At 37.5% G+C, this 15,857-nt stretch overlaps 1 protein-coding gene across 6 annotated transcripts in view; it reads right to left on the minus strand.

The window, feature by feature from the left end:
• The window catches only part of Mid1 (midline 1), a 351,166-nt gene that overhangs the window by 41,000 nt on the left and 294,309 nt on the right, over positions 1-15,857 (minus strand). For all 6 annotated transcript variants that reach the window (XM_051141312.1, XM_051141306.1, XM_051141311.1 and 3 more), the window contains exon 4: positions 3,577-3,684. In XM_051141312.1, the coding sequence (XP_050997269.1) occupies positions 3,577-3,684 (108 nt within the window). The remainder of the gene's footprint in view (positions 1-3,576; positions 3,685-15,857) is intronic.

Raw genomic sequence — 15,857 nt, forward strand, 5'->3', positions numbered from 1 at the left:
GTATATTGTGGAATAAGAGATTCTCAAACACTGTATGTGAGAGAATCAGCTGGAGATCATTCAAAGGAAAACTCTAGATGTCTGGGCACATCCTCCAATATTCTAGTTAATGAGCTGTAATTGGCAGAGCAGCAGTAATTTGCATTTTAACAAGCAAAGAATGTTTTTAAATCTCCAGGTGATGAATCACTAGTACGGTCAGGACTAGCATTTAAAATACCAATCTAGCTTCATTTTTGAGTCCATGGACATCTGTCATGCTCAAGTGTCACTCAGATTCTTTTGTCCCTTTCTATATTTATGGAATTCTCCCAGTGAAGGCCAAAACTGTTCCCCAATTTCTTCTGTAGGTGTTTTCTGTCACATACCTGTCTACAAGTTTACCTGAAAAACTGCTCATTTACTGCATTCCTATCTATGTGTTTCTTCTTTCAGTCCTTTTTGTCTGTGGTTTCTCATGTTTTTTGCCCCTTTAAAATTAAAAGTGATTTCTTTATCTCTGGGCTGTTTCTTTTCAAATCTGTGGCTTATTCACTTGCAAAATTCACTTAGGGTAAGATAATGCTGCTGATTTTGTTGGCTGTAGCTTTAGAAATTGAAGATTTCTTTGCTTTGGAACTGAGCTTAGCATTTCAGTTTTAAAGAAAAGAAACTGAAGATAATTCCTTGCTCTTCCTTACTCAGTTTGCTCTAACGGTTATATAGTTGCCTTCACCTAACCTGGCCCTTGGGCTCAACACTCTGGAATCTCGTCTTATCTCTGAGGCACCTATATTATGTGTTACCAGAATGAGTAGGGCACAGGGCCCATTTAACAACTGACTTGTTCCAGAACCCCAGAACAGAAGTTTGCCGAAAGCTATGTACCAGGCACACATTGGCAATAATCTTTTCCTGTCCCTTGTAATGAATGATAAGCCTTCTACAGTTCATGGAACTAAGGTGTGAGCCTGTTTCTGCCCTCCATTAGATCCAAAGCAATTTTAGATCCTTCCTTTTATATTTAAAGAATAATGCAGTAAGGTATATGGTGATAAGATATAAGAAGGTACCAGGCAGCAGATAGTATGTTGTATGGAGATTATTAAATGAGGATGGGGAGAGAAGGAAAAGGGGGGAGGGGATATCCCAGAGAAATAAAGGAAGAGGGAGAAAGAGAGAGAGAGAAAGTAGAGATGGGGGGGGGGTAGAGAAGGTAGAGAGAGAAGAGGAAGTAGAGAGGTAAGAGAGAGACCACATGGAGGTCTCTGAGGGCCACACCCCCTTGGCAGGTAAGCAATGGCATCACTGGTAGGCAGACTGAAGCAGAATCCTAACACTTCCTATAAAACTTCAAGTGTTTTCAGCCACAGGAGCTGGAACTGCAGCTATACGTGCATCTTCTTGACCAAACCTGTATCTTGAGCCCCAGCTGTGGCATTGTACTTTTGTCCCATTTCTGCTTCATGGAAATACTTCTCTTATTTCATTGTGCACCATTTTATTCTATTTTTATTAGTGGTGTATGTTTGTAGTAGAGTGAGTTCTACAAAAAATGAACTCTACATATAGCCATGGTTAAAAATGGAATACCTTTTATGTTACCTTCCATACAAAAGGAACTTTATAGCTATCTAGGTTAAAGATCTTGTGGAGTTGAGGTTGTCTAGGATTATGTGGATGATTTCCAAATAATCTATAAGGTCTTTATAACAGAGAGACAGGAAGGTTTATGTTAGAGAACTAGTTGGGAAATAGAAGGTAGAGGGCAACAATGAAGTAGTTGTGAGCCAAGGATCGTGGATGACGTACACAAGCTTGGAAAGGTAAGCAGTAGCTTACCAGCACTGCAGGAACCTATGTAGCCTTCAACCTAGTGAGACTGCTTTTATGCTTCTGAATTCCAGAATGCTAACTTAGTCAATAAAAGGGTTCCAAGCTACCAAAAGTTTGGCATAATAGAAACTACTATGAGAAGAGTACACACCCAATTAAACAGGAGGAGTAAGGCTTTTTAAACTTTGAGATGCATGGCACAGATTAATAAGTATGTCAAATGCAAACCACTGTACACTTCAAAATTAATAGAAAATTAAATTTAATATTTTTCACCACAAAAATGAGTATTTGAGATGATTGATATGTTACTTACCTTGATTTAAAATACATTATATTCATAAACAATAGCATCATATTGTATTCAACAATATGCACAGCTGTAAGTTGTCAATTTAACATTAAAAACAGAGCATTTAACTCCTGGCAACACCCAGTCTACCTTAAAGAAGATGATGAACATCAAAGAACCTCCTTATGGAGATGGCTTCAGAGCATTTAACTCCTGGCAACACCCAGTCTACCTTAAAGAAGATGATGAACATCAAAGAACCTCCTTATGGAGATGGCTTCAAATGTGGCAAACAAGACACTGGGCAAAATATCCTTGTTCGTACCACAGACAGAATTCTGGCTTAAAAAAGGGCAAACTTGCATACAGGCAGAGTCAATAGCCAAACTCTGCCAAGACAAGGTAAACAAGTCCTTGATAGTTCCTGCCTCACAAATATGTCTGTCAAATATATTGGACCAGAAGGCTGAAGGTGATGCTCCAATGTTAATGAGAGTCTGGGGTGACTTCTCAGGTAGTAAACTGTCTCTGTCATCTTCTCATTTGGGACGTTGCTAACTTGCACCCCTGGTGTGTGTGTATATATATACTCAGGTAATCATTTTTATTCCTTCTCAAGTCTCTGATGGGGTTGAAGACCAGGTAGTTTAGTTTTTGAATTAAGCTTAGTTGTTTAGGGGTTAAGATATATTTAGGTCTAGATAGATGTTTTAAGTTGATAGTGATGAGATAGATAGATATTGATTTACATTCAGAATTTTAGACTCACCAAGATAGGAAAGATGTTTTCTTCAAGGCTGCCAAATACAAATAGCCAAAACACTAAGAATGTAATATTTATATAATTCCTGATTGTGCCATGGTTCTTCTTGCTGTAAGTAGTTTGTTGTATATATGTATAATAATATAAATGTATATGTAAAAATAAAAAATTAATAATAAAAAAATGAAAAAATCCCAGAACATTTCAAAAGAAATTTTATGGATATGAAGATTATTGATCCCTGCATTTAGCCATGTGACATTGGCAAACTACCTTCCTTGTGCATACAATTAACAATGACTATGTTTCAGGAAACCAGGTATCTGAAAAACTAGAAAACTGCAGGAATAAGAGATGGGTACACTTGGTGAATGGAGGTGCTCTAAGGGAAACTATATCCTCAACAGATTCTGGATGGACACTCACTGCTATAATACAGCCTGGGGCACTTATCAAACATAATGCCATACTATTTGGAATTTTCAATCACTAGAACTATGGGCCAAATAATCCTCTTTCTTTCTTTACTTCTCTGTGTTGGATATTCTACTACAACAACACAGAATGGACTACAGCAGATACTTAAGAAGAAATTATGGCAAATACAGAGAGTATGATTTTACATTTTCAAAGCTGGAAATGTGTATGAGAGAGTATATACTCTCCATGCAGCAAATATAAAAATCTTCTGTTCTGGATATCATACCTTGCCTTCTTTAATTTTTGTTCCAATAATTTGTCGTCTTTGCTGAATAATTTCAATGAGAAGATCACATTCTTCTGTCAATTTGGCTTCTTGACGTGATGCATTGACCTGCAGGATGAATAAAATGGCATTCATTTGGCCTTTCAGTTAAATGATGTTGTCAATGTAGACCAGTACACTTCTAGTAATTTCTAAACATACACCTTAAATTTTAATTCTCCTTTCTACTATTTGCAAGAATGAGAAATATAGGTCTCACATGCTTGCCTGAACTGTATCCTTAGAAAACACCATCCAGCTATAACACTCTTTCTGCTAAGCTTGTCTCAACCTTAGAACCTTTCCTAACAGGATATATATGTTGCCATTATCAACTAGTTGGGACCTGACATGTGAGATGAAATATATTTCTAAATCCTGTCCTGGAAAACTTGAAAAATGAATGAAAAAAAATTTAATTGTATTAATTTATTCATAACAAATTATTCTCAATGTATTTTAGGGAAATTTCCCTGAAACAATGTAACAGGTTACATTATATATTCACTTAACACGTTTTAAATATTCAAGTTTGGGCTTAATCCCTATACAAAATCAAATCACAAAATGGGGAATTGATGCTTTATTAATCTTATGACCTCATTTTAAATCTTATTCCTGACATATTTGGACACAGAGGTTGTACAAATGAAAGCACACCATCTTCATTAAAAGGTAAATCAATGCTGAGATGTCTGTGTTTGAAAATTTGAGATGCATTGTATGGGATGGAGAGTTACGATTAGCTCACTCTTGGCAACTGTACTGGGGAAACAGCGAGTACATGCTATTTCCTCTACCTCGTGACAACACTGAGATGCTTATTCACTGACAGAAACCCAGACAATCCTAGCTGTGGGAGATGGAGATAACATCCATAAGCTTAATTATTTTAGTACAGCTACAGGAGAGGCTGTAAAGTTTCACAGGATGACAATGAACTGATGATTCTACCCTATGTCACAAAAGAAGACAAGGCCCAGTGATGAGTTCTTTTGACTTGGGTAACGAGCTAGGATATTTTTTTTAATTTTTTTTATTAATTTATTCTTGTTACATCTCAATGTTTATCCCATCCCTTGTATCCTCCCATTCCTCCCCCCCCCCATTTTCCCCTTATTCCCCTCCCCTATGACTGTTCCTGAGGGGGATCACCTCCCCCTATATATTCTCATAGGGTATCAAGTCTCTTCTTGGCTACCTGCTGTCCTTCCTCTGAGTGCCACCAGGTCTCCCCCTCCACTCATGTACTATGGCGCCTCACTTTTGAGCTAGGATATTTTTATTCTTTATGAATGAGATAAACTGGAAGTACTACTGTGAGTTCTGGATAAATATTCAGTCATCGAGGCTCACAGAAACTATGTGCCTTTTCAAGAAGCCCAGGATTCCTGGAATTTTATTCTTTCTTGATCATGAACAGATGCCACAAAAAGATGACACAGACATTTTCTGGGGAAGATGGTCAGCAACCACTTATAACAAGCACGAGACATTGTGTCCTATGTTAAATTATCACAGACGTATTGGCTAAATGTTTGTCTAATAAACAAAGGCAAGGAAAGCTCTGATTGACAGCTACAGAATTTCAAAGTCAGACTGATAATTCAGGGAAGATAATCAGTGGCTTCAATTTCTCTTACCACTCTTTTATGTCTTCACTTTTAGTTCCCCTAGAGGATTTCTAAGTAAATTCAGTTTTCTATTGAAATAGCTACTTAAAACATACTCTCAATCAATGTCTTATTTTTCCTTTTCATCTCAACACAATTTCATAAGTGATTACAACTAAGCTGTGAAAAGAAAGGGGCCATGTTGATTACATGAACATATTATGAGAAGAAGTGAGATGTCTGGAATTCAGAATTGATTAAGATTCTTTTCTTGATGAAACTTAGTGAAGTTTCAGAACTTTACCCTATGTCCAGCTGTGCACTTCCTTGCAGGACATATGTTCAAAAGTAACACTGTCATGTTAGTTAGTCACAATATTCCATCTTGGTCACCCTCTGTACCTGACCATCAGTTTCTATTATGACTGTGGTGATACTTGATCCCCTGGTCTGTTTTTATCAACACTACTCTTATCCAGAATCCTAAGCCAGAAGCTCCATTTCTTAAGTTTCTTCTTAGTAGATCCATTCCTCTTTCAATACACATCCAAATTTGTGTTACTGCAAATTAGGGAAAGTGTACCACAGTTGCCATAGTAGCTTGTAATTCAATTGTACAGACTTCATTTTTATGGTAGATTGGTTGGCTTTGCTAAATTTAAAAAAGTGGACTGAGATGTACTTTGTTGACCCAAACATATTCTGAAAAACTTGCTACTACAATCACCATTGCCTCAAAGGAATATTTCCAGAAATTTTGAAACATGGTGTGACAATTTTTGGATACATTATCCCCCCAAAGAATGCAAGCTGAGCTTTTCTTTGAAACCAGAAAAGTTGAATCTTTTTTTTTTCTGTTCTCATTAAGTTTCAAAGTTTTGTTAACTGTAGCATTCTTATATTCCAACAGGTAGAATAAAAAGTTGAATAATACCCTACATTTATGAAATTATTTCACTGCAATGATGTTTTCCATAGTTTTACTATATCATGTTATTTTAAAAAGAGTTAATGCTTTGATTGGATTTCATTTCTTTTGACTGTGAAGGAGACAGATGTCATCAGGTGTCTCTAGTTCACATGTTTGGTTTGGAAAGGAGCAGATACTGGGTACGACTTTAGCTTTCATTTCTGATTCACATCTTTTTATAAAGAAATTATTGAGGCTGATGGAAGTGTGCTATTTGGAGCCATCTGAACATGCAAAAAACATTCCCTAAACCTTTTCCCCTCGATATGTCCTTCCACTTTTTTGTCATTGATCTCTTTCCCTGTCCCCAAAATATAGTCAAATGTGGAATAGAGGTAAATAGGACATCTTATATTTGGATGACATTGAAATGGGGAATTTGATCTTCAAAGCCTTTGATTTGTCTGAAAAATATTACTACATAATGGCCGGTCCCATGTCTGCCTCCTCACTGCAACTGTTCTCAAGTATGTTGACAAGCAAATATCAAGTTAGTTGCTGAAATTAAGAACCACAGCTGGCTTTACTTTATCTGCTTTTGAACCTCCCCCATGTGCTTAGCATATACCTTCTCTACATCTAGAGTTGCAGCTTCTTTTTTCCTTCTTGAAAGTCATCATCTCTTCCCCTTGATTTGCTTTTGTTCTTTAGCACTAGCTCCAACTTTCTCCAATTGGTCCCTCTCAAGTTAGAGACAATCGCAAGTTTAAAACCAACAATGCATTGTTCCTCTTTTGATAAGCCCTCTTATTTGTTATCCGATATTTCAAGTGCCATAGCAAATGCCATGCTGGCTGGTTGAAGTTCTGTCTGTGCTTACAATACAACTGCCACTTTTCCTTTGAAAGAATCACATCCAAATGTTTATTTATTTATCCATCCATTCTTTCAAAACTGGCCCATGGGCTTCTGCATGATATCAGGCAGCAGTCAAATTGTTATGCAAGAAGGACAAAGTAAGGGTTATTTTAAAGTTTACATACAAGTGTGTAAAACACGTAAGTCAAAAGGAAAAAGATTTTAAGATTAGGACACATATAGGAAAGAAGTTAGAGAGAGCAATGTGATTAAATATGCTTAGATGAGAATCCTTTGACAAGCCAAAAGAAAGGAAAAGAAACTAGTGAAAAGATGCAAACATGATGTTTAGACATTCTCCTGACTCTGCATCCAATAAGCTAAGCTGCTGACAAATTGCATCAACCCATCCCCAATAGCTGCTAATTCTGTATGCAACATTTTATTTGCAATCCTTAACTCTAGACCAGTGTTTCCCATTCACAGAGAGCACTGAAAAAGCTCTGCTACTCTGTGTGTATAAAACTGAGGTGAGATATGGTGCTAATACTCTGCTTTCTTATGGCAGCTTTTGTGCAGAAGTAATAGGATGGAGGCAGTGTGGAAGGCTCTGGAATGGGGTTGGGGGTACATGACTGAAGCACTTAGTAGTATAGTTTCACAGTAGCTACTTACTTCAGAGCTGTCTCTGCTCTCTTAGAAAATAAAGAGAATGGAATCTACAAGGTGAGTTGTTTTAGAATTTGATTAAGATTATGTTCCTGTATGTGCCTGTGTGTGTGCATATGTGCATGTGGGTGTGCATGTGTGTGTGTGTCTGCGTGTGTGGCAATGATGTCATTGAGAAACTAAGTGTTCATGGTGGCTTGATAGAACACAATTACAGTAAATATTGAACAAAAGCTCCACCTGTTTGGTGAGTTCCCAGTTGTCCTCGGTATTTTGGTAGCAGTGAGGGTACACTAGGAAGGGAAGTTACATAATGAAGACACAGCACAAGAGTCTTGCCTGTAAAGATTTGCTAACCAATTTTTCCCATTCAAAGGGTTATCTTGCTGCTTCTTAGGTCATCATTTACAGTCTCATTGAACTTAGAAAGTTGAAGACTGAACTAAATGCAAAAGATAAACTTAATGCCTAAGCCCCCTGAACCAAATATCAAGTGTATCATTGAGGGTTTCCCTTCTGCATTAATATCCACCTCACACTGATAATTGGTTAGACTTCCATACCAACTATCATGATGGAGATCTCATTGTTTAATGGTAATAAATGCAATTTCTTACATTAGTAATGATCACATAACTGGGTTAAATTTTTGTCCTAGAATAGCCCATTAGCAGTGCCCAGTAAAAAGTCCCCCTGTTAAGTTTTATGGTCTAATAGTGTTATAAGATTTCACAGAAAGGGTGGGGTAAAGTTGACATTTTTTCCTTGTCAAATGTATAAACATTAAAGGGATTTAATTACAGAGACACACTGAAAATCTGGCTATATGTCTGTGGAATGTTCTTTAGCAGTCTGTAAATGGTCTCTATTTTTCTTAAACTTGCTCTTTTCACTTGTATTTAACTGCTAAATGAGATGTATGGTACAGAGTATAAACATCATTAATTTTTACAAAAGTGTGGCCTTAAACTGGAAATATTTCATGGAATTCTTAGAAATTCACATCAATGGGGAGGAAATGTCTGGCCACTTCTCATAGGTAAAACTGAACTAATATTCGTTTTATTTATTTATTTTTCTTTTAGGTAGTAATCTTTTATTTTTTAAACCGTGTGTTAATGTCTATTCATTGGACAATGTGATGGGTCTTGTGAATCTGACTTATTTAACTCATTTTGATGATCTCCAGGCCCATCCATTTTCCTGCAAATGTTAAGGCTCCATTCTCTTTATGGCTGAATAAAATCCCACTACATGTATGTACCACATTTTAAATCCATTCATCTGTAAATGAAACTGTGGACTGACTCTGTATCTTGGCTATTGTAAATAGTACAGCAATAAATACGGCTGAGCAAGTTTCTCTACGGTAGGATATAGAGCCCTTTGAGTACATGACCAGGAGTGGTATAGCAAGATCATGTTGTATTACTGATTTTAGTTTTTGTTGTGGTTGTTGTATGTTTGTTTGTTTGTTTGTTTGGAACCTCGCAACTGAACTTCATCATAAATACACTACTTTATATTCCCGCTAGCTGTGTATAAAGGTTTCTTTTACCCCTGCACTCACCCCAACATCTGTTGTTGTGTCTAACAGAACTTTAGAACCTTTCATTTATTTTTCTCATTCTACAATGCCTGGTTGAAATGAGTTAACCACCTACAGGCTTTCAAAGTAGAACCTTCCAATTCCTCCTGCCAAAAGGATACACTCATTTGATAGATGGCTTCCTGTTTGTACACAGATGGAACACTGAACTAAGCCTGGGACAGGATAAAGCCAATGTGTTAGAGACAGGAAATTTTACTTCTGAGTATTCAGGGGGAAAGGAGCATTGCTCAATGTATGAGGAATTCTACAAGAATGGTGACCCCCTGAGATTACATAGCCTGGGAGACCCACTGGCCCACAATTAGTGTCATCTTGAGACTGCACCACTGAACAGTTACATTTATCCTTTAAGACTGTTAATCTTGACACCTGGGAGTTTTGAATGCAAATATATACATTTCATGTTTGCCTAAAATCCGTCCTCATGGTAAAATCAAAGCCTGGGGTCATTCCACACTGATTTAAATCAATGTGACCCAGAGAAAGGTTGCAACATTCATATATGATGTTCTATGGCTGCTGTTATTTGGACCCCAAAACACTCATCTCTGTATACTAATCAGCTGTAACTTTAAATCTGCATCTAAACCTAAAGCAGAAAGGAGTATTAAAAGCATGGCCTAGCTATTCCATATCACTCATAAAGAAACACACTAAAGGAGTTAATTCCGATGTGGATAAACTGATATTTGGCCAGCAAGATGAAGGCATGAGGGGAAAACTGCATGCAGTTCGGCTCTGTGCCCCACTGTGCTCTGCTGACCAGGTGCAAAGAGAAATATGAGGATCTGAAGGTGCTTTGGGTTTTATTGCCAAAGGCAGCTGTGATGAACATTCCAGACCCTGGGGCAGAAGTTAGACAGAGCTGCCAGAAGGAACAATGAAAGGGATTCTAATAGTTCAGTTTGTATATAAAACTGAGCCAAGGAGAACTGAGTAAGCACAGACGGTATTACTGTAATGCATCTAATATGCTTACATATAATCTTTACCCTGAAACTCTCTCAACTACTTGTGGACCTAGCTCAAGAGAGGATGCCCCAGTGTCCAAGGTCTCTATCTTTGGAGGGAAAATCAGAAGACACAAAACAGCAGCAGTTTTAATGTTCAATATATTACTTTAGTTATTAAGTTTTCCTGATGGTAGGGGTAAAATCCAAAGCCTTCCATGTGCAAAGGAAGGCTTCTATTGCCAAGGTGCACTCCAGAGTTTAATATTTACTATGCGTTGACTAAAATTTTTCTTTAAAATTTCAACAGTGGCTTTTCATTAAATCATGGAATTACTTCTTAAAGTGATTTTTATGTGGGAAGTAAGTGTAATGATACTGTGGATATGAGCTATCAGAACACCATTGTGGAAAATCTACTGGCCCACATAAGATCAACTGTACTTATGTACTGAATATTCAGAAAGTGGTTTTTGTGTATTTGCTATGGATTTAAAAAGTGATTCTTGGGATTCTCATGGTAAAACTTTTCTTAGGGCTCCTTAGATTATGAAGTTAATTTGTTGAATAGAGAAAGCCATAAGATGCCATTTAAATGGTAACATACTACAGTGAGTAGAGCAATAAAATTCCTATAAACGAAATACAAATGTAACAAGGCAATAAAACTGCCCAGCAAAAATGCCACTGCTAATGCCTACAACCTTGCAACTTCACACAAGGGAGTTTTCCTCCCACACGCAGTATAACAGAATATGTCCATTCAAAGTGTTGATGCTGTTGCTCATTTTTCATTAAAGCCAAATCTTCCAATAATGAAAAACATTTTAGAAAGACCAAAGACTAAAACAAACAGGACCTTGAGATGTTTCCTGGGATAGCAATGTCAGGTCTTTGTGCATAACTAGCTGTATATTCCTAGTTATCTACACCAACTATCCATTTTTCAGGTTCCCTGTCTCCATGAAGAAAACACAATTCTCACCTCTCAGAGCAAATTCAATACTTTTAAGCATACTACAATGTACAGATCATCCTCATAACAGTCTCTCTGGTGCATTGGTAGGAACTAGTGAGTTAGTACATGAAAAACCACTGGAACTTGCTTCATGCATAGCAATTCAATATTTATACCCCATTCTCAATGTTGTTCCTAAGCTCAGTTTATCTGCAATGTCCATACAGAATAAACATGATGGGTACTAGAATCAACCACCCTATTATGCCTACATAAAGACATTGTAACATCAATCAATGCATCTGCACTTTTTTTTATCAGCTCAATAACTCAGAAAGCCATGTAAGCATGGTGACTAACTCTAGATTTTTTTGGAGATGCTTTTAAATCCCAAGTACATCCCATAAAGTTTGCTTTTTATGCAACTGAGTAGGGAGAGAGGATGGGCTCAGAAGACTCTTCCATGGTATAGAACAGGAGTTGGGAAACTTTGCTTGCAAAGCAGTAGAAAGTAAATATTTTAACTTTATGGGCCATATGGACTCTGTTGCATGTATTCAACTCTTGTTATTGTCTTGAAAACATACATAGACAATGTGTAACCACATAGGCATGGCTGTGTGCCACCCCCCTTTTTTTAACAAAAAGGAGACAACAAATAAGATTTGATCCTAGGGGTCACAGTTTGCCATCCTTCAGCATAGAGAACAAATCATGAGCTTTAGAGTAAAAAGTGTGAAAAATGCATAGAATTTCTAAGAATATTTCCTTATTTGCATAGTTTCAATGGAAACATCTGTGAACAATCTGGAAGATAGGTACTCAATTAATCCTAGTTGTCTTCCTTCTAGTGCTGAAGAGTTTGCAATTACTGAATTAATAGGAGTCCTATTTGATGCTGACAATACTCCATTGCTGCCTGGCTTTGACTTGCCCCCACTATGTCCTGCAGATTTCTGTCACATTTATAACAAATGTCGATCCACTTATGCTCAATTTTCCAGGGTACACTAAGCTGACCTCAGCCTTCAGTCTCACATTTTTGGCACTAATGGCACAGACATTTTTGTGTGTTGAATGGCAACCTTGTGGACAGCAGTTCCAAAATGAAGCAACAGAATGGAAGGTGTTGCTCATAATTCATTCAAAAACAATAATCTCTTTCCTTCCTTGAGCTTATTAATTACACTCTTTAGAAAACAAATGGCTCTACACCCTTCCGCTTGGGCTGGGCACATAGAATAAAAAAAAAAAAAAAAAAAAAAAAAAGACTCGACTAAACTGACATGCTCAATTATGTCTATCAAATCCTTTTCATAAAATTTGTGAAAAGCAGTAACAGTCTGTTAAGTAATCTTCAACAACTGCATTTAGTAAAAGTCAGCTTTTTGAAGGTGAAATAGCTTACAGATGTTTGTTGAGTTAAAGGAAAGATAGAGGCAACACAATTCAGAGAAAGGAAGCTATTTCTAATGGAAAGTGGAAACTTCTAGTCCACAGATCACATTCATTACTTTCACTTGCACTTGTCACTTTGGTAAGTGTCATTCTTTCCAGTTTGTACCATGATTCCTGTATAGTGATGTGATGGAGAAATACAGAATTGGGTTTCTATTCAGACTTGTGTTACTTAAATGTAGTTGCTATCTGGTCCTCCATGACATTCTTTAAACTGAGAATCAGCCCGTGCACTTTGCTATGCCTTTCAGTAAGTGAAACATACTTGATTCTATTACTGATAGAACTTGAGTCTGGAAGTACAACTGAACGAAGGTAAACATAGCCCTTTTTTTATGAAAGGTCCACAAGGGACATCTATGAAACCTTTTGTTTGGTTGTTGACACATCAGAATCTGGGCAGAAGTTGCTGCCCAAGGTTTACTACCTATATTTATGCAAATACAACAAAATAGAGAATGGGTTGTAGAAATCAGACATGTGAACTATGGTCACAATCAGGGAACGGACTCATGCTATCATTCCATCTTAGATTCTAGGACTGCTGTTCTAAAAAATGGTAGGAGACCAGAATGGAAGAACAGATGGTTGACGAGAAATACTAGTGGGAAGTGGGGTAGTAGACAAGGAAAGGTATGAGGACAACAAAGTTTACCTACCCAACCACTCTCTGAGCAACTAGAGACAACAGGCAACTCTGAGAATAACTGCAGCCAAAGGGAAAGAAGCACAGGAAGTATCTAACATGTTCCATCAGGAGCGAATCTAAGGCTTCTAAGTGTGCATGAGGGATTCATCCCACTCTGGAATTCTCTGAAGAGGCTGAGAAAATTCAACACTAAGAGAAGAAGATTCAGTAAGCGGCCATAGACTAGAGAAATTTTCTTACAATCGTTTCTTCATATGATGAACTCTAGGGGAAGGTAAAAGGATTTGGTGCCATATTCATCCCATTTGCTCTGTAGCTTCAGTACCTTAGGACTAAGTAAGAGGCTAAACACAGACTTCCTCTGACAGTGCTTTCCATATTGACCATGGCCATTCCAAATTTCAGGGCCACAATCCACATATTAGTATTTGTGTTTCATATATCATAATTTCTCTATATTTAGGCAATCAGTAAATCTGCCTGGAAAAAGCCATACAGTCTATACAAGACTAATACAGTGTGTGTGTGTGTGTGTGTGTGTGTGTGTGTGTGTGTGTGTGTGAAATATATGTGTGTGTGTGTGTGTGTGTGTATGTGCATGTTTCCTTATATAGAGTCCTTGCTTCTATTATCTCAATTCATTGTGAAGTTATTATTGACTTTCTAAAGCAATCATTCTGAGAGGTGAAGATCTGTCCTATAACCAACTCTGTTATAAACTCAAGAAACCACAATCATGAAATAAATCAATCTATCTATCTATCTATCTATCTATCTATCTATCTATCTATCTCCTCCTTCCCCCTCTCTCTCTCCCTCGGCCCCTCTCTTTTCTTTCCTCATTCCCCAACTGCTTAACCCCTCCATTATCTGAAAGGTCAGCTATATTTCTATATACAAGGCTGGAAGATGTTGCCTTCTCACCTTCCTACCGGGAAAACAGAAGGCTCTATTCAGTGTGTGAGGATCAAGTTTGGGTAGAGGCTGGGGAAGGCATCCTGCCAGGTAATGGAAACACTGCTTGCTTTAATTTTATAGCTAAGAACAAAGCCTTCTTATTGTTTAATAGAATCCTTAAAGGCAGGCCTCACTGGCATAGTTCTAATTTTTTTGAAACCACAAACAAGAGGAATTCTTTAAGGGTATTTCATGAAAAGCAGAAGGAAAAAGCCATATGATTCTGCAAACATTAAAGTGATCCTTTGCTTCAGTAGCCAGAGGTTGATTCCAGGCTAGCATTTACACGAGTCCTCTATACAGTAGCATCTGCTGCTACTGTCTACCTGCACCCACTCTTTCACTCACAACAATAAGTTATGGTGATGGAAAATGCATGAAAAAAAAAACCACACAGAGTCCATTTTCCTTTAGGATGACAATTACTTTTATATAATATGCTAAAAGAAGAATTACTTTGTACCACAGCCCAACAACTCCATACTTTCCTCATGCACACCCTATTTATAAGCTGAGAACTATTATACCTTTGTTGAGTATTTTCATTTTGCAAATGAACTGAGCCTGTTATGCAATCTGTTTACGTACTGCAAGGAAACCAAAGCTAGTGGTTTCCAGAGATCTTCGCAACAGTCTTAAGCAAAGGAATGAAAGCAAGAGGAAATGAGGCTGCTCTCGGTATTCTCTGAACAAATGGGATGCTACCAGCATACCCATGATGATACCTGAAGCAAGCCTTATGGACTTTGGATTTCTTTTGATTGTGAGCCAGAGAATGTGGTGTATGTGTGTGGGGAGGGGGACAAGAGAGTCTAATATTAAAAAACAAACAAACATGACTTCATGACTTGTCATTTTTAGAGTTCTGTCATTTTAACTATGTTTCATGTATCAAATAATTCTTCTAAAATGGTTTCTGCAATTCTGTTCAATCTGGCTATCATATTTGTTTCAAAAGCAAGAGAGGTTTGTAAAAATATCTAGAACAGTGGTTCTCAACTTTCCAAATGCTGTGATCCTTTAATACTGTTCCTCATGTTGTAGTGACCTCGCAAACATAAAATTATTTTCATTGCTACTTCATAACTGTAATTTTGCTAAGGTTATGAATCATAATGTAAATATCTGTGTTTTCCAATGGTCTTAGGTGACCCGTATGAAAAGGTCATTAGACCCCTAAAGGATTGCAACCCACTGGTTGAAAACCACTGATTTAGGGAATCAAAAAGAAAGGGTACAGGTTTACAGTGAAAGGTTGGAAAGATCATCTGTGGGCCTCTCTTTATGGCTCCAGAATGCTCCAGATGGACAGCTGTCACACAGTTCTTTGCTTTTCTAATTCCATCCTCTGTCCCTATCTAATGCCAAATCCTTCAGTCTAGGCAAGGGCCTGGTAGGGTTGTTTATCATCCATAAGCTATGCCCAGTGGTCCTTGGCTACTGAAATCGGCCAGTGCAGAACTAATTCTGCTCTTTAGGGTGACAATTTATCTGGCATAAACATTTATGCAAATTATCTAGGACTGGAGGGCAGACAGAGGGATGCAGGTGCTGCCTTGAAAAATGCTATTAGTGCACCGGGGGCCATTGACAGACATTATACCATTT

Source organism: Acomys russatus, chromosome X, assembly GCF_903995435.1.
Source record: "Acomys russatus chromosome X, mAcoRus1.1, whole genome shotgun sequence".
Taxonomy (NCBI): Eukaryota; Metazoa; Chordata; class Mammalia; order Rodentia; family Muridae; genus Acomys; species Acomys russatus.